Genomic DNA, 27,569 nt, shown 5'->3' on the forward strand with positions numbered 1-27,569 from the left:
GAGGCATCGCCCTCGCAGATGCCTGGGCTTATTACTGGTCCTCACACCTGACAGCAAGAAATGAATAGGGGTATAAAGATAGTGATCATCCAACATATGCATTAGAAAAAATGCAGTTTCACACCCACCTCTTCCACCACTACGTCTATGGAGGTAAAGAACTAAGAGACCGCCTACTGGCAACCCAGATAGCTATTGAGTCATGGGGAAAAGCAAACAGATGCCTGGAACGGGCACACAAAATCACTTGGGAGACGCCCACTATAGGTTGGAAGGTACCTAATGGAAATTGGAAAATTGCGGAGGTTTGACACTTGGGACCGTATTGGTATCACCAAGCTGGCCGGCTTGATTGATGGAGATGCCCTGATTTCCTTTTCATTCCTTAAAAGTGAGCTTCAACTAGAAGACAAGCTGTGCTTCAAATACCTACAGCTTACACATGCTTGGAAAGCTGAAGATATTCCAGCTGATCTCCCAGAATATGCACCACTAGAAGGCCAACTCTTGATGGGGGAGCTACAAGAGAAGGCAGTTTCCTCCTTCCTTGAGAAGCTGCGCTAATGTTCCCAGTGGATGTAGTAATGAAATCCAGGCTGCGACTTATCCAACTCAAAATCCTTTACAAGATTTCCTTTGCTAGGGCTCGCCTACACAAAATGGGAAGGGCAGACTCATCGGAATCAGAGGCAGTCATAGGGACCACACTACCCGATGACCCCAAAAATATACTCTTAGGCATATCCACAGAGATTGACCTCTCACAAATGACACTGATATTTTGTAACCTAGGCTAAGTCCAAGCCAAAAAAGATTTGGCCAAGCATAAGGGAGCTCCCGAGATTCCATCCTTGACCGAGTGGGAAACAGGCTTAGATCTCCATATGGCTGCCGAAAGAGTTGCTTATAGAAGCACAGGTTGTCTGCATAAAGTTTGCAAAATATGGGGTAGTTGGATCAATTATTATGGCTTCAGCTACAAGACAACGCTAATGATGTGTTCCACACTCAGACCTCTTAAACTGTGTAACCTGACTTGTCATACCTGCCGCATTGATGTCACTTGTTTATTCTCTCTTCTACTGTCCTCATCAGTCAATGTGAAAACACTGGTTATTTAATACTATATATAAATGTATACTGATGTAAACACACACACCTATATATGTGTATGTATAAAGCTCTAGCATCAATTTAGCATCAATTTAGAGTGGGCACGGACAGGACGTCTGAGCTCCCGGCTCCGCAGCCCGTCTGCTGTTTGCATGACATCCTGATCTTTAATCCTGCCTACGGCGCGAGCAATTGTCACCACGGATGCGCTGATACTTTCCGCATTCCTCCGATGTTCCCGCCGGCTTTTTTGGTCGAGGATTCATAGAGTTTGCCGACTTTGGACTTTGCCCACGCAATCTGGCCCGACCACCGCCACCGGACTCCGCTTATCACGTACGGTGAGACGACCTGGGGCTGGACCGGCGACTGGGGAAATGTGACTGGACGTGGAGTGGGCGGCCCGGCGGAGCCTTCTTCGCGACGGAGAGAATTCCGGTACGATTGGGTCCTGGCTGGTGTATTTTCCTTTGTCCTCCCACCAGCGGTCAGAGCGGTGTCCGTTCGAGGGCGCCCACCACCCGCATTGCAACACAGCCGAGGGCTCTCCCATCGTGGGAGCCCCGTCTAGCGAGCAGTAACCCCTCCTGCCGTAACTACTGTCCCTCCATCCCGTGGTGTCGCCCTCACCCCTCCGAGGTGGGCTAACGGCAAAACTGGTACCGGTGCCGGTCTACCTCGCCGGATAGGCGGAAGCCGCCATATCCCTGACGCAAGCTTCCCTGCCTACTGTCGAGCTGGAGGGTGTCCCGGTGGCGCCTCTACATACTGTCGGCATGCTGAAGCAGGGGGCAGACCTATCCTATGGTGATATCCTTCTAGCCCTGGGGGACTTGCGGGCGACATGGTGCCAACGCACTCGAGAACTGGAGCGGAAGTTCGATACCGCTATGCCACCCAGGGAGCTACAGCGGTTGTCTGACCCCCCAAGGCCTCTCATTCCCTTCGAGGCGGATACAAATTGGCGACAGGGGGATACTGTGGAACGTCCTCTCCCTGGTAACAGTGTCGAGGGTTCTTTTAAGGACAAAGTTGCAGATACAAAGCTCCCTTCCACTTTCCAAGCCGAGACTCTGCCTCTGCAAGTGTTGCCATGTCTGCCTCAACATCGCCGGAGTGTGAGCCGTTCTGTGGGGAAAACTGTGTTTGTCACTATCGATGTGGTGATGGTCTCTGACTGGGAACTCTCGCTTCTTCCCCCTCTGCGTCATCGTTGCCGGGAGCGGCCATCTTGCTCCTTTGTTCTGCCTGAGGTACACTCCCAGCGGCGGCCATGTTCGGTGGGGTCTCCGCGTTCAGGCCAGGGTTGAAGTTGCCACCCTTGATGATCCTGCCTGACCGCCTGGCATGACCCGGACTAGAATATCTGTTTATGTATCGGTTGTGCCGCATGTGTGTAATTTGCTACTGTTTCTTGCGGGGGTGGATCTGTGGGGCCGCTTAGGATCGGGCCGGGTCTGGGCGATTCCCTTTAGTCTACTGTACGTATTGGCGGGCGGGGACTAGGACGGGACTGCTAATTGTTTGCTTTACTCGCACATTTGGAATGGAGTCTCCCCACCTGCCGTCTTGCTTGCTATTTCAGTAGTGCTGATGATATACAGGGTGGGGGACGCTTAAGGGGCTGTGGTGACCGGGAGTATGTGAAAATTCCTCCTCCTGCTTTCTCTGGGAGTCGGAGGCTGGGAGGTTCTTTCCCACTCTCCAGACTCTCTTTCCTACTTGGGGTTCATCTGGGGCGACAGGCATGCCTATTGGGGGGGGGTGGGCCGTGGCCTTCCGCTGGTATGCAGGGTGGGGGGACGGGATGTGTTCTATGTCTTCTTCGTCTCTATGGCCCTCTTTCTCTTCCGGTCTCTCTGCCTCTTTGGTTTCTTTCTTTTTTATGTTTCTTTGTTTCTTCGGAGTCGGGGCTCAGTGTTAGTAGGGAGTTTCTTGAGTTCTATCATTCTGTGATATAGTGTATGCTCTTAGTTCCTGGATGGTGGCCACCTGCTTTCTTACCAATACCTTCCTATATACCGCCTCCTTCTGGGTGCTCCTTGAACAGTGATGTCTCTCCTGGTCAGTGATTAGCTTCGACTCCTTTCGATGTTCACTACATCGTACTCGACTACACCATAAAATTAAACCTTTTCTTATCCTGACATTATTGTTCTATGTTTGCGAATGTCATAGCAGCCGGCCCCGAGGGGTTGTAGGCAGACGCTGTGTATTGTGCATCTACCGAAATAAAGGTTTTAAAAAAAAAAAAAAAAAAAAAAAAAAAATTTAGAGTGGGCAAGCACCCTTTAAATGCGTTCACTGCAAAATAGAAGGGTGGTGACAGGGTGGACAACCCACTCTGTGAAGGACGAAAAGAGACCATTCCGCAAGTGTTATTTGTTTGCCCCTTGTATGTTAAGTTCAGTTCTGCTTGGATTGCACCAGTCTGGTGCAATCCACTGCCAGCTACCATGTAGCTTTAAGAATTTTATGTATGGACACTTCATCGCTGTACGTTTGTGCCACTGTCAAATTCCTGGGCCTGATGTGGGTGAAAAGAAGGGCCGCCATTGCTGCTAATAATGCCAACGTTTTTTAAAGGTCTTAACTGACTTTTAACTATATTTCATAGGGAATATTTTCTGCAATGGATTGTGCTCTAAGTGAATAGTGATTGTTTGCTGATATGGACTCAAACAAGCTGTTTGATATGGCTACTTATTAATACTGGATACTGTGTATATGGATTGCGTGTTATTTACTGTCTACTTTTCTGGCTGCGCTGAAATAAAGTTATTTATGATGATGTATGTTTATATATACCTATATAAAATGTAATACTAATATTAAAATATATATATTTCACATTATATTATATTTTTTGGGGCTTTTTTTATTTACTACTATATATAAAAAGCATATATATATATATATTAACATATATACACACACACACACATATATGTATATATATATATACACATATGTGTGTGTGTGTGTTTGTGTGTGTGTGTGTATATATATATACACACACATATCCAATACTACTCCTGCTCCTTTCCCTGGGTTTACAGAAAGTAGGCACTGACACTGCTGAAGCAGGTTTCAATATATTTTATTTCTTTAGTGAAACAATGAAACACGCATTTCGGTGGTTGCTGCCACCTTGCTCACTTAGTGTCATCGCCATCTTTGTTTAACAATATATTCTCTCAAGATCCTACGCCACTCAGCATAGAAACTGAAAAAATACTTTACATTCCTTATCTCAATCACATATTTTTCCAAACAAAGTGCAAAGTCTAAAATTTAAAATTAAATTCATAAAACGTATTAATTCATTAATGGATTTCAAAATTATATATGATCTGTATCTGGTCGCCTCATAACTTAATGATTCATTTAAACATATCAGTGATTAGCTTGGTACTTACAAACTCAGAAGCCTGCACCTAATATGTAACTTACACAATAACCCACACCCTACCATTACTCAGGACCTAACCAGTTCTCCCCTCACCACAGCCGGGAGGTCCTCACTCTCTCTAAAGCATTCTTCCTCTTAAGAGGATCTAAGAGCCTCTCAGTCCTCTGTCGAACTGGCCCAACCCAATAGACCCCCGACTCGGAAGGCGGGCGGGCCTACGGGTTCTCTCTGCTTGCAGTTCTCCAGTCCGATACTGGCTGATTCTCGAGCTGAGAGGTTCCCTCGCCCCCTACCGCCATTGCTCTCAACAAAAGATCCCTCTTCCTTCACCCCTATTTCTACAACACCCCTAGGCCGGAGACCTGGCAATTGCCCTCCACAGACCATGATTGGCCAAACCCACTCAACCCTGGCTGGACCATCCCAGACTCACAGGTCAATGGCCCTCCCACCTTCTCTCCTTTACCAAACTCTCTATCCAAGCATCCGGGAACACCGCTAGTCCCTAATGACCAACTCCCCCCCACCTGGAACTCTGCATCAGCGCCTTAGACCCCCCCATGGCATACATCTAGGCCCCTCCTCTCCGCCAGATCTCCCAACACAACCTCCACCCCTCTCCCAGCACTCAAACTTGGTGGCACGCCTGGATGATATATCTCTCCAGCTGCACCTTCTCACCGTCGAACTACATGACTTGAAAGCTCTCTCAATTGAACATTTCCCCTTGATCAGCTCCCTCCTCTCCTCTGCGAATTTGCCCAGAGCCCACTCTAGTGATAGAGTTTGCCTTGACCAGTTCCCCCCTCTATCTCGAAAACCATACCCCTACCTAACGCCCCCTCCCGCCCCAGAAAAATGAAGTCCTATCTTGCATCTAATGATATCGATGACCTACTCAACTCTTACTCACCTACTCTAGACAACAACATGATCCCTCCGGGGCAAATTTATGCCATCCACTCTAACCTGAACAGAGAACCCCCTCACAATCTTAGAGTCATTAATAATGAAAACCTCATGAGAGTGAACATCATCCAGACTCCTTCCCCCCTTACTCTGGTACAACTTCAATGCGTACTACTCAACTGCAGGTCAGCCAGTAAACACGCCTCCGATATCTTCGAACTCATCCAACACAATGAGTGAGACATCATCATCCTCACTGAAACTTGGCTCAATCCCTCATCAAATCCTATCCTAGACCTCCCAGTGCCTCCTACCCACAACATAATCCATCAAGACAGAGCTCTGAAGCTGGGTGGTGGCCCTAGCTTGTATACATCGGAGTACACTCTCGGTTTCCCACTCGGAGTCTTCTACGCCATCCTCCTGCGAATACCTTTGTCTCAACATTTCAAGTAACAACCTTCTGGTGTGCAAACTTCACACTTTTTATAACCCCCCCGTGGGACAATCTCCTCTTCATCAAACAATTCATGGAAATCATCTCTGGCAATGGCGACTCCGTAATGTTCCAAATCTTCCTCTGTGATTTCAACCTTCACTGGTCTAACCCCAATGACCAAGCTGCAACATGCCTTAAATGGTTCTTAAGTGATCACAAGTTGATTCAACATTGTGTCCAGACAACCCATAATAAAGGAGAAATTCTAGACCTCATCATCACCAAAGGACACACCATCAAACTGGATACCATTACCACTTGCGATTGGTCCGACCATCACAGCATCTTCTTTTATATTAACAGTGGGGTGTCTCTGAGGAAGGCTCAACCAACATATTCGAAGCTCTGGAAAAGGGACCTCAGATCTATCAATACAGCTGAACTAGCAACCTACTGTAAATGTGCCCTCTCCTCCTAAGCTGACATGTCTGAGGTTCAGGTAGGTACTCACTGATTACTACAACTCTACTATCTCTAGCATCATGTATTCCATTGCACCTCTCCAACAAAAAAATACCTCAACAAAAATATCCAAACCATGGTTCAACAACAATTTAAACTTGGAACGTCACAACCTTAGGGCAACTGAACGATCTTGGAGATCCAAACCTTCCTCGGATCAGCTAAAACTCCTTAAAGAGGTTAGGAGTTCCTACAACAAACAAATCAAGAGCACTAAGGCCGACTAATTCAGATCCCAACTTGATCAAGCCACTAATCGCCCCCAAAAACCTTTTGAACTGGTTAAACAGCAATCGGTGGAAGCTCCAAACCACTCTGACTCTGGAGTCATCCCACCCTCATGCGACAAACTGGCTTCTATTTTTACTGAGATATCAAGACTCATCAATATTGAACTTGCTTCTAAGAAGGCTCTATTGTATTGCCATCCTATGGATCCATGCCACCTCCTACCCTCTTAGAGAAGCTCAAACCAATCAGCCTGAGCACCAAGAACAATGCCTCATGGGGCACCTTTACTCCCTTCAGTGAAAGAGACATCAACAAGATTCTTCAGAGTATCAACCCATCTAATCACTTCAGCTACCCGTTGCCACCTTCCATCTTTAAATAAATCAAGGAGGTCATCATCCCCATCTGGACAAAGATTGTCAATGCCTCACTGTCACAAGGCACGATCCCAGATTGTCTAAAACCAGCTCAGGTACCACCTATACTAAAAAAAACTAATGCAGATAGTGCTGCCTTTAACAACTTCCGCCCTATCTCTAACATCCCCACCTTAGCCAAACTCCTAGAAAAATGTGTCCAATCACAACTCTGTGCTCATATTGAGAATTTCCAACTCCTGGACCAGCATCAATCTGGCTTTCGGAGTGGGCACAGCACTGAATCGGCTCTCACTCACTTTATGGGTGACATTTAAAAAAGGCTTGACCAAAATGAATCTTGCCTCCTAATCATCCTTGACCTTTCCTCTGTGTTTGACACTGTCAATCACGACAACCTCCTATTCATTTTGAAGAACAGGATGGGCCTCTCTGGTCTGGTGTTGCGATGTTTCTCGTCCTTCCTCCACCACAGATCACAAAGAGTCAAGGCAAACCACTCACTCTACCAGCCCTCTCCAGTATCCATGGGGTCCCATAAGGGTCCGCCCTATCTCCTATACTCTTCAACTTGTTCTTGGAACCATTAGCTAATGCAGTAAATTCCACGAACATTCTCCTTCATATGTATGCAGATGATACACAACTTTATCTGAATATCTCCTCCCCAGATAACCTCATATCACTCAACACTATTCTAACGTCTCACAAAACTGGTTAACCGAGAACCACCTCCTGCTCAACACCTCCAAAACAGAATTCCTACTCATTTCTTCTCCGAATCACATCCCCAAGTTAGACCTTTGGATTACGCACCTCACAGCCTTCAACTGCTCCCCCTTCATTATTGACTCAGCCAAATCTCTCGGAATCACCCTGGACAAGCATCTGAACATGAAGAATCATATCAGCAATGATTGCAAGGGAGCTAATCACCTGATGAGGATACTCAGGAATATCAAACCATTCCTTCCACAATCTCATTTCAAGCAGGTAGTCCAAGCACTTGTTTTGCTTAGACTAGACTAAGGCAGTGCTATGCTCTGTGGCCTCCCCAAATATACCTTAGCCCCACTAAGGGCATCATTGAACGCTGCTGCTAGATTGATTACTGGTACTAAAAGAAATGCACACATATCCTCAGTCCTAAAATCCTTTAAGTGGTTGCCCTACGAAGCAAGAATTCAGCTAAAGATTGCCTGTCTGTCTCACAAAGCCCTCCATTTCAAAACCCCCAGTAGTGCAAAAGCTGGAATTGTCCGTAGGTGGTAGACCCTCAAGAAGTGCTAACTCTTTCCTCCTGAAACCACAGATCTTTCAGAAAAAGAGAACGTGTCACCGTACTTTCTTCGGCTCTGCCCCGAAGATTTGGAACTCTCTTCCACCGGAAGTACGCAGAACCTCCTCCACGGTTGCTTTCAAATTGGAAGCTAAAAGATTCCTTATGAACAAGTTCTTACCTTAAATTTGTTTGGATCATCTGCTCTAAGTCATTGGACTTACAACCTTACTACCTGCACTGGGTGCTACTCTTCTTTAACCTATCATTTGCTCCCCTATTAGCTCGCTATGTACCAGTTATTGTATTACTCTCTATTGACCCATTTTGTTTTGTAACTGTTCTGTTTGGTATTCCTATTTGATGCCGGTACTGCATTTATTATCTTCCTTCCCTGCAATTGTAAAGTGCTCTGATATCCTTCGGGATCATGTGTGCGCTATATAAAACTTTATATAAATAAATAAATAAATAAAATAAAATAAATAAATATAATATTCACTGAATGTACATAATTAATAACACATTAATTATTAATTGTGCATTAATTATTTCTTCTTTAACTTCCCATCCTATACCCCTACAACCCAAACAGCCCACATCTAATATATAACTAAACTATATCATTATTCCACAATTTACATAATAATCAATTAAATTGTTAATAATAAATGAGTAAATAATTGTAAATTAATTGCTGCTTAATTACCTTCCCACCTTATGCCCCTACAAACCCAGCAGCCCACACCTAATATATAACTTAAAAATACATTTATTACACAATTTAAACTATTAATAATCAATTAAATAATTGATAATAAATGTATAATTGATTGGTAATTAATTATACTTAATTACCTTCGCACCCTATACCCCTACAAACCTAGCATCCACTACAAAACTATAACTTACTATTGTTAATTAAATCAAAATGTATAAATCACTTAAATTACAAATTATATTTAAAAATATTATTAACAATTATACAAACAATAATAACACATAAATTAATATCTGAAATAAAACACATAAAGATAATTAAAACCAATATTTTTTACAAATATATTATTGAAAACAATATTAACTACAACAATATTCTTGTCAACTTTATTACTTACTTGAAAAATCGATATTCGTGATAGCAATATTTCTTTATCACGATATTTTTCTATCACAATATTTTTTCCAATATTACTGTAACTCGATAATTAAAACTCAAAATGTAGTCCAAATACCCTACAATCCCTCATTTTCTCAATCAAATCTTTAATATGGGCTCTCAGTGTAATCAAACCCATCTCCTTAATTTTGTTATGCGTCAAATCTATTTTGTAATTTCGTTTCACATTTTTCGTCTTACTGATGTCGACCTCCAATTCATCAGCTAATTCTTCCAATTTATCACATACTTCATTTGCACATCTGGCTGCTTCTTTAATCAAATACATAATTTCATCAGCATTGTAGGGCAATAACCTACTCAGGCTAACTTTCCCTTATATCATTTCATCAAATCCAGTTTTTAAATGCCAATGTTAACTTCTTCAGGAACCTCTTCAAATAGCACTGTTCTTAAATACACTGCAGCTTGAGTCTGTACTTTCAATTTTATATATCTCCATTTGTGCTAGGCACAGCCTCATCACTGTCTTTGTCTGTGCACTCCGTATCACTGCAGTACTAATAGAACTTTGCATTCCTGTACAACCATCTACCCAAGCACCTGTATCAGGTCCTGAGCTAGTCCCACATTTAAAAGCTCATTAAAACATGATCCTCCTCACCAGAATCTTTCTTCTGCTTCTCTTTTTTATTTTTCTTGTCTTTTTCATTTATTTCCTTAGCTATAGAAGAAAAATGCTTCATCATATCCACACAAAAGGTGATGAGAGGATGCTTGCAATAAGTCTAATTACTGGCAATCTCTTGGGGTGGCATTCCAACCCATCATTCTTTTGCCCTCCATGCCACCTCAGACTAGACCCAGCTATATGAAAATCAATCTTGACACTGCTCCAATAAGAACAGTCCAACCCGAACTGCCAGGCCAGGTCCTCTCTGAACTGGAATACAAGCAACTCAAGACCGGTTGCCATTGATTGGGGCTCTTCAGGTGAGTGCAGCTTGGTAGCAGTGGCACATTGAGAAAGGGACCCATATCTAGGCATATGTTTTGTCACCAAAGGGTGCTACATCAAGCACACAAAAGGTGATGAGAGGATACTAGCAATAAATCTAACCCCTCACAATTGCTTGAGGTAGCATTCCAACCCATCGTTCTTTTGTCCACCATGCCACCTCATACTAGACCCAGCTATATGAAAATCAATATTGACCCTGCTCCAATAGGAACAGTCCAGCTTGAACTACGAAACCAGATCCTTTCTGAAAAAGAGCCCAAGCAACCCAAGACTGGTTTTGCCCTGATTGGGGCTCCTCAGTCAGGTGAAGCTTGGTTCCAGTGGCACAGTCAACAAGAGATCCATGCCTAATTCCTGCATGTTATTCTCCATGTGTGGTCTGATTTTCGCCCTTGCATTTTCATGTTTTTTGTCTTACTTTATCTCGGTTTCTGAAAGTATTTTATAACTAACACATATGACATATCAAATTTGATAACAGTTTGTGAATTAGTACTGAACTTGGATTTACTTGTTAAGTATTAAGGATGGGTGTCTACTAACGAGTACACTATATAAAGTAAGAAATACATGATTTATATTTACAGTGTCTGTGCAAATAACAGGTATACTGTGGTATAAATTGGCACTACATGGCATACAATTAAAGTACTTGGTATATAATAACAATATGTTGTATTTATAAGCACTACTTGACAGTATAATGGATTACCTAGGCATATGATTGCTGCTTGCCATGTTAAACTTTACCTAGATGTATAATAATTGAACCTAGGGGACCATGGGCATGTTCAGGCTTTGTCTAGTGTATAAAGGCTATGCATGGTACTGAATGTTGGAAACCGTCATATAATGGCTCTGCCTGGAAAATATTAGCTTTACTCTACACATCTGGCAAGAAATGACTGACCCTAGACTACGAGGAAAGAAATTAGGGAGAAGCTTAATGGAAGCAGCAGAAAATTGTAGAAGTGCCCGAAAGAGCTTGGTAGTTTTCCCACAGCTAGATTAGTTAATAAGTACCTGTAAGAAAAACTCAAAATACATTTGCTGCTGAAAGCTGGTCAAATGTGACTTCCAGTGTCCAAAAGAAGATGTGTGATAGTGTCCTCTGGTGTACATTTTTATGACCCACCGCTAGAGGTATATTTAGCAATAAAGTCGCAAAAAAGAAACAAAGCCCTGGCCATGCTTATGTTCACATTGATTTTTTCCTCTCAAATATACTTATATGATCTGCCTTTCTGGCTAAAGGTTTTAATGCATTATTGAACTCCAGTATATTTCCACAGAGCTGGAAAACTCCAATAATCATCTCAAGTCAATAAAAAAGGTTCTACATCAATTCCTTCAGATTATCGTTCAATTTCTCTGATTGATACTGCTTGTAAATTATTTGGTGGAACTCTAGAGAATAGAATCCTACCTTGAATAGAAGAACATAAGATGCAGTATAGTGTGCGATTGTACTACTGAATATCAACCCCTAGAATATCATGGTAGAACAATATCAAATTGAAAGGTAAGTGCATATAGAGAAGTTTAGCATTACTATTCCTAACTCCACATCTATGTGCCTTGAAGATATGTGTACCGCATGGGTACATATATGTTGAGTAAGGTATAAAAAATCTAGGCTTACTTACCTGTTGATTTTTTTTGTTTTCCTTATTTTGTACTCCATATACCCTAGTGTGCACATGAGTTTTCATTTTATTTATTTATTACCATTGTTATGCTTCGCTGACTGCACCAACGGGTATTAGCACTTTACATGGAACAATAATGATTACATACAACAAATCAAGTTCAAGTATCATAACATAAAATGAGAAAGCATGGGTCTTATGTATTGTTTGGTTATTTTCATTGGGTCAAAATCATCCCTAACCATTATCTTAAGGATTATCAACAAGAGTACTGAGAGATGAAGGATTCTTCTAGTATTCTTTGATCTCATGACAACATTTGTCTCCTATGCTTCATGTGCCACGTTATATTATATGGGTATAGATCCTCTGATGGTTAGCATATCATAGTTAGAGCGATTAGTGACCATGCAGATTTGAAAACTTTATGAATATGGCTGAGAGTGTAGCCCAACCCAGATGAAGAAACTTGTACAAATACTAAGCGGGTTGCGCTAAGAGTGGCAAAGATAGGATCATTCTTTGTCTGAGATATGTGAAAAAGAGAGAGCTTGCTCACGTGTTAGAGTCACAGTTCATCAATAGCATATGGTTATACTAAAAGCAGAGTATTGGGACCAAATTATTAAGATGATTTTAAATGCTTCTGTTGGAAGCACGATCGTGCCTATATTCAAAGACAAGGTCATCAATTGTTGTATAGCCTGTTTGGGTCTCATCCTGGCTAAGGAGTGTAGAAATCTCTTTCTGAAATGTGTGCTAGATATTTAACCAGTAACCTCTGGGGTACAGAATATTTTGTAATGTGTTCTTCTTGTAAAAGTTCTACAGAATCATTGGTACAATTTAATTTGTTTGTTCAGTGTTTCAGCGCACTACAATTCTGAAGGAGCCATAAGTGACTCAGTCATTTGGCCATGCTGGCACTGTGCATATAAAAAAGATTTCAATGTTAAACTTCAAATTATGTACGGAAATCCAGGCTGGTGTGTTATAAAATGTCTACTCTTGGTGGTGCTAGATAATAATGAATTACAGTTTGTCTGAGATCTACCCCTATTAGATGGTGTGTGAGATGACTACATGCCAAGGATTAAACCACACAAAACCAAGGGGAAAGAGTTATCATTCCTACACCATCCTCCAAACCAAACATTCAAAAACACAAAAGGGTGTAGGAGGCGAGAGAAGTACACAGAAGATGAATGTGGCGTACACACTGTTTGTTAAAAAAGGCCCTCAACACACATTGTAGCATACTTCATAATTTGGCTTGATAACAACATCCCTGTGCAGACCAACGCCTTGGATGGAGTATTAGGGTAGGGAAGACAATACAAACAAGTAACATAAGGGATAAAAAATGTGCAGAAATCAGGTTTAAAACTGGATCAGGAATATTCTCTCTGTATTTTATTCCTGGACTTCCTGGTCAGGATTAAAATATTTATAATATAGGATTGTGGTGTTGGTGGAAATATTAGCCCTACACCCCTCCTATTTGTCTGCTTGTCAAGATGTTTCAGCCATTTAAAGTAGCCCAAAAGGGGTCATCTGGCTTTCTTCAGGATTGTAGATCCCGTATGTCCCCTACTCTCCTGCCTTCCTTAGTTGGTAGATTGAGATCTGACCCATTCCGGTCTGAGAACTTGTAATCACACTGCAGTATTTCCTACAATGAAACATAACATTAATAAACACGGCATACTCCACGTTTTAGAGGATAGACTCTCAATAGTATTACAAAGACAAACAAAGTTCATTACTTTAACATATCTAGAATGTGTCACAACCACACACTCACCACTTCTCATCATGCACCACGTTGTGTTGGTGGATTCACTGTCACCCACTCTTATATAATTCAAGGCGACCAATCATATCTTCACCTTGAGCATGCTACTGTTCTGAATAGGTCCCTGTTCTTTATTCTACCCTCTTCACGACCAATATGGCAAATAAACATGTCAGTCTGCTCTGAATAAGAACCCAAGTTACCCCAGATCTGTTTCAAACTATTTAGGCTTCAGTGGTAAGATAAGGCTTGAGCTTCCACCTCCCGTCATACGTAGGTCACACAGAGCTACACACTGAAACAAGCAAAAAATGCAGTTGATAAAATGCTCGAATTTGAATTAATTGTATCTACTAAAATTGCTCATGGTAGCATTGCATTCATCCTTGCTCTTACCAGAAGAGACAAACAGGTTGCAACTCAGAGGTGGCCCTTTCTTTGTGGGGACAGTCAAGTCCTAGCTACAAGTGAACATTTAGAGAAGTGTCTTGTAACTTTCCTAGGGGTGATGTATTACTTTGGCCTCTTACCTCTAACATGTCCACCAGTTGGCCACAGAGCAAAGACGCCACATACCACCTCACTCTTCACAGCTGCTTTAATGACAAGGTCTTGATGTAACATGTAATGCACCATCTCATCCAGTAGTCTGCTGCACTCAGTGGTGGATAGAAGTGAGAGGTGACAGGAGGGAGGAAGCCCTTGATTTTGTGCAGTAACGTAATCCATGTCGCAGTCACACCATATGAGATCATACAAGGCCATTAAATGGGTATGTTAATTAATATTCATATTGACCCAATTACAGTGGTGTTTACAGACCACTGAATATTATCCTTTCCAAAAGATGCCCCTGTTAAATGAATTGAAAGTATAAAACTGTTAGCCTTTATGGTCTCACACATTCATTTGTTTTTATTGCGATAATAGCTTTGGTGAAAGAGATGTTCCCCATGGATTTAAAAAAGAAATTATAGCAACTATTTTTCCTCACTTGTATGCATTTATATTGAATACTATGCAGTTAGCACCTCTGTACTCAGCACTTTGCCACCTGTACACTGACAATAGCACTACCACCAATCAATAATCTGTGAATGGAGTTTTGCTGGTCCTGTGACTATGTAAGTATTTCATTTGGACAATAATAGACTGATTTCATCATTTTAGGCCTCTGTAAGAATGAATTTACGTGTATGTTTATGCCAGAACATATGGTTCTTTGTATCTCAAATGTTTTAGGCTTGTACTTATCCATGGGCGAGTGAATGTCCCAGAGTAGAAGTCCAAACTCAAGCAAATCCCAGTCTGGCCTTTACTCCTATGCTCATTCACACATGGATGGCAGAATCAGTAAGTCATCTTGGGATACAAAGATGCAGACTAAGAGTGTCAGAGGACTACCTGCGCCATTCACTCAGTAGTCCAGATTTTTTTGTTGTGTCCAATCCCCTGTTCATGCAGCAATATAGCTACCAGTCATTTAATCCAGCTCCATCAAAAGGAATAAAGGTAGTCTGCTGCTACCCTCCATAAACTCAAGAGAGTCTCATAGACGTCTTTGTTAACTTGATGTTGTTTTCTTGCCAAAGGCTTCCTGAAATGTACAGATGTACACCAAATTCCTCCAAATCCTACACTAAAGTCACCCATATCTCCTTGAAATTACAAAAATAAATAACCTCTATACAAAGAAGTAGCCCACAATCTTGTTTGAATGGGAACGGTGATATAACCCCAAAATTAAGTGAAATGGTTATGATATAAATTATTTGATCTAGTGGTGTGCACACGAACCACAGTGCTTTGCTGCTGCTTCCGTTTTCAACTTCATAGCTTTATATCCAGCCACTGACAAGACTATGAAGCATTCAAACTCTGTGGCTTTGTGCGGTGTGCCTGTTTGGGTTTGTTTACATAGCAGCATTTGACATACTTAAGAACTTATGTAGATTAATAGTATTTTCTTTCGAAAAAGGAGGCTAGGATTCTTCTCCTATCCCAGTTCCCCAAGTTTATCACATGGGGGGACTTAGTGGGGATAAGCAAACCTATCTCCTGTTCCTTGCCTGCACGCTATTTTAGTACTTTCTCTGAAGTGCCTCTATTGTTTGCGATTAGCATCTTGGTCATAATGAGAAATTTCCCACATCTAGAATTAGGTGTATTGTAATAGAACATCAATTGGGTAAACTCTTGTAAAGTTGTTTAGGTTTAATAAATGCGTCATCTAATAACTGTAAATATCTTAATGATGTTCATCACAACCTCTACCACCGCTTATGTTGCCGGCAAGCTCACCATCTCAGGTGATTCTTGTCACACCCACAGTGAAGTGTAAAAAAGAAAAAGCAGGCAACAGGGATTTCATCAATGCACACAGGATCTGGAATAGCATCTTTGGATCCATCAGGACCGCCCCAGCGTTTTTCCAATTTAGGGAAGAGTTGAAGACTCACCTCTTTAAAGAACACTACATCACAATCCATGCCCCGCCCACAACTCAGCTTTCTCTTCTCTTACTCGCTGGCTTCAAGCTTGCCTTTGATCATGTACAGCGCTCCGCTATCTTTTGGCTAGGTTCGCACGGTAGAAATAACTTGTACTTTCATATTCAATGTGAGCAGTGTTAGCATTAGTGAATAGCTGTTTACACCAGACTAGGTGGGAATAACTGAGAACAAGGCTGGCAAATGTTGTGCTATTTTGTTAGTATGATGGACTATGTCTGTTTAGGCTTAATTTATAATTGTGGTTGGAGGTTCCATATGTAGTCACCCCAGGGGGCTGTTTCTTTAAACCCATGGCGTGATATTGTCTTTTATAAATCCTGCCAAGTGCTGTCTTATTTTGTTTTAACGGTATAATTAATTTTAATGATTTTAGTGGAAGGAGTATCAAGAGGGGCATTTGTTTCTGGAGCTCTATATTATGCAGAATGTCTCTAGGGATTGACTTAAATATGAATATTTGGGCTGGTTTATTTAGGTTATACCATCCTTTTATTCAATGATCCATTTCCAAAAGGAAGAAACGTGGGGTTGCCCTGTCGCTAATTGTGCAATAATGATAAAGCTGGAACTGCTTCTCTTTGTATGTATGATTTATACAATCCCACAAAAAAACTGAACCAATGCAGAAAAAGATAAGTAACAACCAAACGTAGTTAAGTAGTCAATAAATAATTATTAATTGTAATTTCATGTTAATTAAACAAATTTAGGATGACAGGACATTCTTCAAGCAAGTAACATCACTTCTTCTTGCAGAAAAGTGGTTCCCCAAATTTTGCATTAGAAAAAAGTAAAGGGGTCTTCATTAAGCTTGCAAATAATGCCAAATCAAGCTTAGGGCTGGCTGGAAGAGTACAGTTTAATTCAACAATGCATTTTTCTTTATTCATTTTTTTATAAAATTTGCGTTTGCTACCACAACCAAAATACGGAACATAGAGGCATATTTACAAGCCCCTATTGCCACCACATTACTTTTAAAGACGCTGTGGTGGCGATCCGGGCTTCGCCTTATTTACAAGGCAGTGTTAAGCCACTTAACGTGGCTTAATGCTGCCTTGTAAATAAGGCACCCTTTCACGCTATACTTAGCATTTAAGGGAAGGGCAATGGGTGATGCTGTGGGCATTCCAATTCAACACCCAATGATTTTGATGCTGCCCCATATTTACAAGGGTAGCGTAAATATGGGGAAGTGCCAAAATTAAGACCAGGGAAAACCTGGTCTTACCCTGGTTAATTGAGAATAAATGTTTAATTTCTCCTTGTTTTTGCTGTGTACTTTGATGATGATGGCTAGGGAAGCAGCACACACTCTATACTGGTACAGTCAAACTCAAGTAATATTCAATGTCCATGTATTAAATCGGTGCGCAGGAGGAGGAAGAGCCACCCAATCTTCCTCAACTGGAAAGGAAACTTCTCCTCAAAATTCAGAATTACTTCAAGCACTCAAAATCAAGAATGATTAGAGTAATATGTAAAATAGTCCAATGTCTTTTATTTTGACATCCAGGTTTTTTCCGGAATTGTTATCCGTTATACGTTTCACTCCTTGTCATCAATACAGCTCCTTACCAACACGTATTTTGCCTGTTTACATACAACAAGACTTTATCAGGGCAAATCAATGATCACTACTGTCCTTATCAGTATGAGGAATTATACTCTCATCGCAGCGCGTCAGAGTAACACATTTTCCCCAGTCCAAACATAAAGAGTATTGAAGGGCTAAATCTGCCATTCCGCGAATTACGTAGTAGTAAACCCCACTAAAGGGGAGGCTAGTGGGAGAAACAAAGATTGGTCTGCTTCATTGTTTCATGAACACTCACAAACTCATTGTTGCTGTTTACAAGCTCCTCTCCAAGGGGCTTATTTACAAGCCCCTTGTGCTGGCGGTACGTTACTTTTTCCTACCCTGGATAGAGTTGGAATTTTTCTTCAGCAAAGTACTCTAGGGGGCGTAACTCCACTTCCAAGAGGGCGTTTAGAGGAGGAGATTTTTGCTCTGGATAAATAGTTTACCCCAAGGATAGAAAATATAAGAAAAAAATGTTTTTGCACATCAGGTGGCATTTCCACAGTGCTTACCTGTACACTAAGGGGCTTATTTACAAGCCTCTTGCGCCACTGGTCGTGCATTTTGCTGCCCCATATTTACAAGGACATGAAAAGCCACCCTGCATGGCTTTTCCAGTCCTTGTAAATACAGCCCCTTTACTGGCAGCACTTTGCGTGAAAGGGGCGTTCCATGGGTGTTGCTGTGGGTGTTCCCAAGCAACACCCATGAAACCTGACACATTTTAAGATTTACGAGAAATCGTAAACCTTGAAATGCGTCTGAATGCTACACCTCCCCAGGGATGGTGTAGGGAGGCGCAACGGGGAGAAATGTATTACGTTTTCCTCATTTTTTCCCTCTTTCTATGCGTGCTGAATTCTGCATCACACATAAATGAGGAAATCACCCCTTGTGACTGTTTATGTGCAGAAAGGTGTACATAAACAATCACTGAGAAATATTACCTTTTGCAACTTCTATTCGTGCTGCATTAAGCAACACACATAGAAGTTTAAAAACGCCATTTCAGATTGTTTTTGTGCAGGAAGGGACCCCTTCCTGCACATAAACAATCATTCCCGTGACACAGGCACCAGGTGCCTGCATCGGCACATGGCAGCTAATTGTGCACCAGCGCAGGCGAGAGCAAAGGAATCTGTCATATCGTTGAAGATATGACGAATCCTTTTGCTTCGGCATTAAAGCAACGCAGCGCAGTCAAATGGTTTTCGGCAGCACGCTGCGTTGATTCCTTGTAAATGAGGCCCTAAGTCAGTGTCTAATTAGTAAAAGAATGAGTGCTGGTGTCCAAACCTCTCATCACAAGCCCATGGCCGGTGCAATTAAATGTCAGTGTGCCCAATGCCAAGGCTGCGTAGTCTTGAATCCACGTCATTCCTCTTTAACCCAATACCTGAGACTCCCCGCCCCTTTATATCACCCTTGCAGGCTCCTACTTTCTCTCTGTGTGATAGGTTTTCATTCTTTCGCTTCCTTTCAGCTTGTATGTGATTTTCCCTCTCTTGCTCTTGGTAAATGTCTTGTGGAGTAAAAATGAGTACTGGTCCCTAAAAAAAGATTGCTGATGGCCCACGCTGCCGACCACCAGCTCAAATTAAGCACTGCACTAAGTACAGTTGCTTACAGGGGGAAATTACAGTCATTAAAAAAACACGAGTCACACTGTAGGGCATCTGGAAATGTGTGACTAGTGCAAGTTTCCATTCGTACTACTGCTGAGTTTTGTGAATAAAGGAAAACCGAAACTCTGCACCAGAGAGGAATAATGGTTCTCCAAGTGCAGATTCAAGATCCCATTGGTGATCTGGGCACTTCGTTTATAATTCTCCTTTGGAAAGACATCTTTTTCATTTTGATACTAGTCTATGACATGCATTATATGATACCCGTGACTGGGAAATCATAACCATTAAGGGTAAAACAATATATAGTCCTTAGACCATTCATGCAATATCTCTATCCCCACTTTAATTGAGCAAGTTGCCTCTTTTAGTTCAAATGGAGCAGGGCATGAGAGGTTTACAGAACCAGTGACTTTTGACCACATGCATTGAGAAACCTATAAAGTATTATTGTATAAGCTAGAAAGAGTAATGAGAAATGGAAAGTCTTCAACTACAAACACAAAATGTGAAAAGAACAGCAAAAACAATGTACAGTAAAAACAAATGCCATCTCAACTTTGAAATGTAAAGACCCATGGAATCTCTATATTAAAGTGTGGCATAGTATGCATTGCTGTTCCTAGTGTCTGTGATAAAACTTTTCCTCTCTCTCTCTTTCTTCGTAGGCGCTGGTGACCTGACAGGAGAGCCTGTGGGATATGTGACAGGGGTGCTAGCCGTGCTGGTCCATGCTGCTTACTTGGTACTCATTCAGAAGACCAGCACTGACAGCGATTATGGACCGCTCACAGCCCAGTACGCCATTGCAGTCACAGCCACCCCTATTCTGATCATCTGCTCATTTGCCAGCATGGATTCTATCAATGCCTGGTCTTTTCCAGGATGGAAGGATCCAGGAATGATTTGTACTTTCATAGCTTGCATCGTGATAGGCTGTGCTATGAACTTCACAACTTTACACTGCACCTACATTAACTCAGCCGTGACCACCAGCTTTGTGGGGGTAGTGAAAAGCATTGCTACCATTACGGTTGGCATGTTGGCCTTTAATGATGTGGAGCCAACCTCACTTTTCATAGCTGGAGTGGTAGTCAATACGATTGGCTCTGTAATCTACTGCGTAGCAAAGTACATTGATACCAGAAGGCAAATCAACTATGAAGATCTAGAAAAGGAGGCCAAAAGGGAAGAAGAAGCAGAACGCGGCAGAGGCCCGCAGCCACTATTTGCCTTGGAGGAAGTGCCCAAGGAGAAACCAGAAGACGGTACATCAGAATGGGCGATGACGGCAGATGGAAATGCTCACGTGGAAACAATGGAGCAAACGAACAGCATATCAAGTGCGGCTCCTCCAACCGGCGGCCCAGTGGAATCCACCACTGATGGACCCAACAAGAGCTCTTTCAGGGATGCATACCTGGGAGTATGGCGCTCAGTTAGAGGAATGAAATTCATGAAGAAAGAGTGTTTGATAGAAAATGAGGAACTGCCAAGTCCCTGAAAGAGAGTGTCTGTCATCTCTCCACAAAGACATTTGGATGAACCTGGTGGGAAGAGAAAATGGTTGATTAGGGGTCAAAAAACGATTGCACGCCTTTAATTTATATGTGTACAGATGCGAAACAATGCCTACCCAGTCCATTAAATTATAGTCCTTTCTCCTTCAGCATTGAAATGGCGAGACAGCTGGCAGACCAGACAGATTCCCTTTTACAAGCTTTGTAAAACTCATAGGAAAGCCAAAAGTATGAATAATTTATCTGTATGCAAAAATATATTTTTCTTAAAGTAGGGAACAACAACTTAAAAATGTATTATTATTTGAAGCAGAACTGGGGATTACATGAGTTATGTCAAGTTGTGATGTGTTTGCTCATGTCCAACCCCTTTACTGTGTGAAATAGAGGTAAAGAGAAACATATTTAACTGTTATTGGATTTTACTACTGATTTATCTGTTCCACGGGGTATTAGAAAATATCCAGAAGCAGACTGAAAAACATTTTCCTGGCATAAAACGGATTTACATCATTAAAACTCTTCAGATAGTCATGCATACAATTTACATGATAGACAAAATATAGTAAGAGTACATCTTACCCTAATCGGAGTGTTCTGCTGTTATGATCACCCTCTTCTAGGGATGTTCTAATGCTGTGACCCCCCTCTGTTGTGGGTCACAACCGGTAGAATTCCCTAGCTCTCAAAGGCACGTGCATTATGCTTGGCTCACACAAAGAAAAAGAAAACAGACAACTATCTTCCACCTCCACTTAGTTAGTTTAGAGATCATAAGTATTATTAGATAGAATAGAATATAAACTCCACACATTGTTCATCACATATCCCTGATCAGTTAGTGTAAGAAGCTGGTATTGGCTTGCAGCATTTTGTTATTATGCTGGCTTGTTGCCAGGCTGCTGCTGATTCAGAACTCACAGTGTTCAGTATTTTGTCGCGATGGGCGGCAGGTCCCCCATCCTGTGGCGTAGCAAGGGGTGGTGGACCCCCCTACCTCCGCTCTTACCTGCGGCCATGCGGAGCAGCCGTCGCGGGATTCGCCAGCACCCCTCCCGCTTTTACATGCGGCTGCCGGGCGGCAAACGCAGGTACCACCACGGGTGGCACACCGTCTGGCTACGCCACTACCCCAGCATCTGGGTTCTCCGTAATCTCCCCCTTAACTAGAGAAGGGCTTATATGTCCTCTTTTCCAAAGCATCTCTGTGTAGCTGGTGCATCACTCGGAACCCCGTATTAGCACAGCAGCACCACAGAGCTGAAAACAAGGCGAGAATTTGAAGCATTTGTAAGCATTAGAATCAGGGCTTTAATTGGGCCGGTACTGTCCGGTACTGAGTACTGGCACTTTTTTATTTTGAGAAAGAGAGAACTTTGCACTTCTCAAGAGTGACATAACACTTCTAATTGAAGAGCACCGGCACTTCTCAGAAACAAGCAGAACATGTTACATTAGATTAGAACATGTTACAATCAGAGCCACATTTGTGTGGAAACTGGATTTTCATCAAGGTCATTTTATCAAGAAGGTTATACCTCTTTGCTGCTATTAATGACAAGCAGTGAAATCAGAATATTCCCCTCTCAACTAAGCAGGGCGGAGCAGGAGGCCTGTGGCAATTTTCACACAGTAGCACTTTGCATAAGCAAAACTAAAACTCATAAACACAGGCATCGGAGGGCCTCTTTCTAGGGCCTAAAACACACGTATCTTGCGTCAGTACACTTAAACTCACAAATACAGACCTTGGTAAAGAATGTCAAAGCTTGGGACACATAGCAGCATCATCAAAACACATGTAGAAACTTGCTGGTCTTCTCACCACATGGGCAAATGACCCACACACACATTCTAAATGGGTGTGGAAAAAACGAACAAACTCACAGGGACGTCAGAGGAGTGGCCGGGGACGTGCGATGTTCATTTGGTTGGCACTCACAAAGAAAAAAGGAATTTATGTGGCATTAGCAAAGATTTGGAATGTACTTATAACACTTATCCTAACACCAAACTAATTTGGTGTAATTTTAGAAGAAAGTTTAGTTAAGTGCACCAATCAATCAATCCGGTATCAAGGGGATGCATGTAGGAAAGGTTGGCAGTGGCATGAAAGGAAGCTATTAATGGTGTAGAATGTAAAAACATGAAGGTTTTATGATAATCTACAATTGGATGATTTTGGGATTCACTATGAATAAAGAACCCACATGGCAGAGGGGCATTTGGCAGTGCTGAAAGGGACGAACGCCAGTTGGGGAACGCTTTCTTTAGATTTTATGATTTTCCCATATCATTTAATTGTGTAGTATACACTAAAGATATTAGGTAAAATGGGTGTATGTTCAGTCTGTGCATGCATACTACACATATACACACGTTACTGATGTAATGCATATTTCACACCTGAATCCCAGAGTAATATATGCAAATTGGTAGAAAAATGCATTCTTTATTCCAGGCATAACACTTGTAACGCTTTGTGCGGCTGAGGGTTCTTAAGACCTTTGTGGTAAATCGCTCACATTTCTCTCTTTAGATCATATTCTAACCTGCCATTAAAAAAAGACTATTTATAGTTCACACTTAGGCACAGATTGTCTGCAAATTGACAATTTATGAGACTAACATATGTTTAACAAACTCTTTGCGATCTGTGATTAATGCTGTGCCCCAGCAAATCATTTCACGGAAACATCCGGTTTGATTTAGACGCGGGTGGTGCCAAAAAGGACTTTCTCTCCAAACCTACACTGGTATAATCACCCTATTTAGAGTTCACTCGATGGTGGGCATCCTTCTGGCTAAGATTCCTTCTCTGCCATCTGGTTCTATCGTGGTTCAGAGGTAGCACGGCCATAAAAGATGGCGGACAGCCACCCAATGTTTTAAAAGGTGGGGGGTAATCGGAATTAAAGTAGTCACCCTCCAGTAAGGGCTGAAAGCACAGAGGGGCAGATTTACAAGCCCCTTGTGCCTCTTTTACGCTGCCGATGCGTCACTTTTGTGATGCAGTGGCGGCTCAAAACCAGCGCCATGCTGCGGGGTATTTACAACGTGACGCATCTGGGAGATGCGTCACGTTGTAAAGCCCTGCGCCAGAAGTAGGCGTTCCTACGCAGGGGCGGTGTTTCGTCGCAGGAACGCCTCTTAAAAGTGGCTCAGTGAAATCTACAAGATTTCACTCAGTCACTTTTGAGCCCATGCTGCGTCAAAACCCTGCGCCTGCTTGAAGCAGGCGTAAGGATTGACGCACCCCAGAGCCTTGCTGGAGCTGCGTCGCGCTTGCGAGGCAACTCCAGCAAAGAGCTGCCTTTACGGCACAGATGCGTCACGCATCTGTCTGTTTTTCGCCCCATGGTGCGCCGCATTGTAAATGCGGCGCATCCATGGTGGCGGACCCGTGTCGCACAGTAACTGGCGCATCCCTGCTGATATGCAGGGATGCGTCAGTTATTGTAAATCTGCCCCAGAATGCTTAAACATCTGGTCTTGATGCATACTACAGTGTGCATGTTTCCCGTCAGAAGTACAGCAAGAGAGGCCGCATTTCTACAGCAGAGTAATCAGGTTTCTAACGAGAAGAATTATTGAAATGTGTTCTTTAAACTCTTTATGAAGTTTGTGTTTACAAATATGGTTTGCTTACAGGTACCACTTGACTTTCCTTTTTTTCTTTGTTAAATTTTTCAAATGACTAGTAAAGTGGCAAGTGTACAGCACATATGCACTCCAACTGCTCTGGAAGATGAAAGTATTTGTTGAAACTGTCTGTGATAAGCCTTATTTTCCATTCTTAGATTTTGAAAGTGTATCATGATTTGCAGATGAAGTTCAACTCATCTGAAAAGCGTTGGCTTTACATTGTTTACATTGCAACACAGTGGTAACAGATATCCTTCTAAATGCCATATTTGTTTCTGATTGCCTCACGTGGTTTTACTGTATCGCACTGGAACACACGCGGACATTGAGATCAACTAAAAAGCAAAGTTGCACTGCATTGAGTTGGTGATAGTTTCATATCGTTGGACATTCCCGATATGTTACATCATGCCTGAAGGCCTGTCAGAAAAAATTGACAGGCTAAAACGTCTGGTGTAGCTGCAGCACCATTAGATTTCCACTTTCTTTCAAAATGGCAGTCACACTTGCAGCCTCTTTGAAGGGGTTCACAAGAATCGACTGAGTGCACACAGGTGGGATCCTATAAGGCCATTCACTGATTGGAGGCGTACCCACACAAAGGATGTCACAGGAAATCAGAAACTGTGATGTACAACAGTGTGCTTGACACTGTTAGCGATTTGTAGTTAGTCGTAAATGGACCTGTCCATGGGGTCAGCAGACCATCATGTCTGTGACTGCTTTTTAAATAAAGCAGTATATATTTTGTAATGCACCCTGTTTTCCTTAACAAATATTGGTGCCCACATTCACAATGGGGAAGGGGTCCCCAGAAAATGGATTACCACCAACTTGAAGTTGGTGGTAACTGCAAATATTTTGCGACCACATTCCCGGCCGCAAAACATTCATACATACCAGTGCTATTCGGGATTAGGAAGGGGCGCCCTTAACACGACCCTTCTTAATACCTAATCCCAAAAGCAAAATGTGATTTGGTAAACAAGTTAGTGAGTTGCATTTTGCCTTCTGTAAATGGCAAAATGTGTTTTACCGGTCGCAAACGGCCTGAAGGCCTTTTGTGACTGGTAAAATGCTTCGTACATCTGGCCCCAGATGTTTCCATATCAACTGGACACCAGTTTTCCATTGTTAGCCTTTTCTTAAACAAGTCACTGCTATTAGATGTTTTATTGGATCAATTGAAGCAAACCGCAACCATGGACATTGATTCACCAAACCGCAATGGATGGTAGAAGTGATTTCACACATACTTCGACCCTTTGTTCTCCCATGGACATCACAAGGTTCACCTTTTGCCCCTGTCATTGCCTCTCCACAGTCTCCTTTTTGCTGTTCAAGGTCTAAGAAGAGGAAGAAGTGGAAAATTAGGAAGTAACCAGCATTCTAAGTGACTAGGTTAGTAAACGGGTTAGTAAACAGGTTGATTTGAACCCTGTTTACTTTCGGTTCCTGCTGTTGCTTTCGAGGCCCCTGAGACTTGGGGTTGCAAGGGCAGTGCAAGAGAGGATAACAGGACAAGCCAGGGCCAGCAGTTTCTAGCACTGGCCAAGCTTATTTGACCTACATTACCAAGAGTGCAGCTCCCAGAACACACTGATTTGTTAAATGAAGATCCAGGACAGGAAAACCGGTGTCCCAGTGAGATGAAGTTATCTGGTACCCGCAGTATGAGTTCACTATACTTAGGGGTACAAACCAATCTGGCTCTGGACCAGTGGGTAAAGACTTTCTTTTCTAATACGCACTCACACCGTGTTTCTCCTACAGAACTCCACAAGATCAATGGACCTTTCTTTCATTGTAGCCCTGTTAGGGTATATAAATCCACCCTCACCTCTCTTACGTTGTCCCCTTTCCTCTGAACAAGTGGAGATTCTCTTGACTGGTCAATTCAAGTAATAGTGAGTTTCTACTTTCCCACTGCTTGAAATTATTGAAAGGGTGCAAGTGTATATTTGTCTGTGCTTGTTTTGTTGGGGAGGGGGTGCAAAGGCCCAGTATAATATAGTTGGGCAAAGCTACACATTTTGTGCCCAAGACATATAGCATCTCAATAAATACATGAGAGGGAACACAAACTATGTGCCAAAATGAAAAGGGTGATGAATAACACTATTTATATAAACATGTGGGCGGGACTGCTCATTTTACAGTTCCTTTAGTGTTTACTGCAAAAGAGCTGCTGATATTATTTTGTACATTTGCACACCTCTGTCTTAAAATTCTACAATAAATATGTGGATGCCATAAGTGTTCAAACGTTTCTTTCATTAAAACTTTGATAATGCAACAAGAAGAGAAATATTTATTGTGACCAATTTTCTGCAAAAGAAACTGTGAAAATATTTTTAAGTGCATTAAAATGGTATGTGAAGCTAAATAATGTATAAATAAACAGAATGCACTTCTCTACACAAGTTTGACTTTGTTTTTCTTTATTGGTTATAAAACGCTTGTGCTTGGTCATTTTATAAAACAAAATATAAAATTGATATAAATAAAATTAAAAAGATGCGCTTTTGAGGGGTACCTCATTTGAACGTTGCCCTTTGGACTTGAGTTTACTTTTGTTTTAGTTATCTGCTGTCAGAAAATACACAGGAGAAATAATAGGTGATGTACTAACATGACATCCAGCTACGTTTTTAGTTGTCTTTCTCCCGAAGCTGCATAATGGACCTATTGATCTCCACAGCCACTATGCCAACACAGCACCAACCAACATAGGCACACTGCATAATGATATGTACATCATTGCATCGAAGATATCAATGTGAAACTATGAGAAGGTTAGAAATAATAGACAGCAAC

The 27,569-nt window shown here is 42.0% G+C and overlaps 1 protein-coding gene across 2 annotated transcripts in view; it reads left to right on the forward strand.

Moving 5' to 3' along the window:
• SLC35D3 (solute carrier family 35 member D3) overlaps window positions 1–27,105 on the forward strand; it is a 228,848-nt gene extending 201,743 nt beyond the window's left edge. For both annotated transcript variants that reach the window (XM_085611531.1, XM_085611530.1), the window contains exon 2: window positions 20,256–27,105. In XM_085611531.1, coding sequence (XP_085467657.1) covers window positions 20,256–21,091 — 836 coding nt within the window. In that variant the 3' untranslated portion in view covers window positions 21,092–27,105. The remainder of the gene's footprint in view (window positions 1–20,255) is intronic.
• The last annotated feature ends 464 nt before the right edge of the window (window positions 27,106–27,569 follow it).

Source organism: Triturus cristatus, chromosome 6 (assembly GCF_964204655.1).
Source record: "Triturus cristatus chromosome 6, aTriCri1.1, whole genome shotgun sequence".
Classification (NCBI taxonomy): Eukaryota; Metazoa; Chordata; class Amphibia; order Caudata; family Salamandridae; genus Triturus; species Triturus cristatus.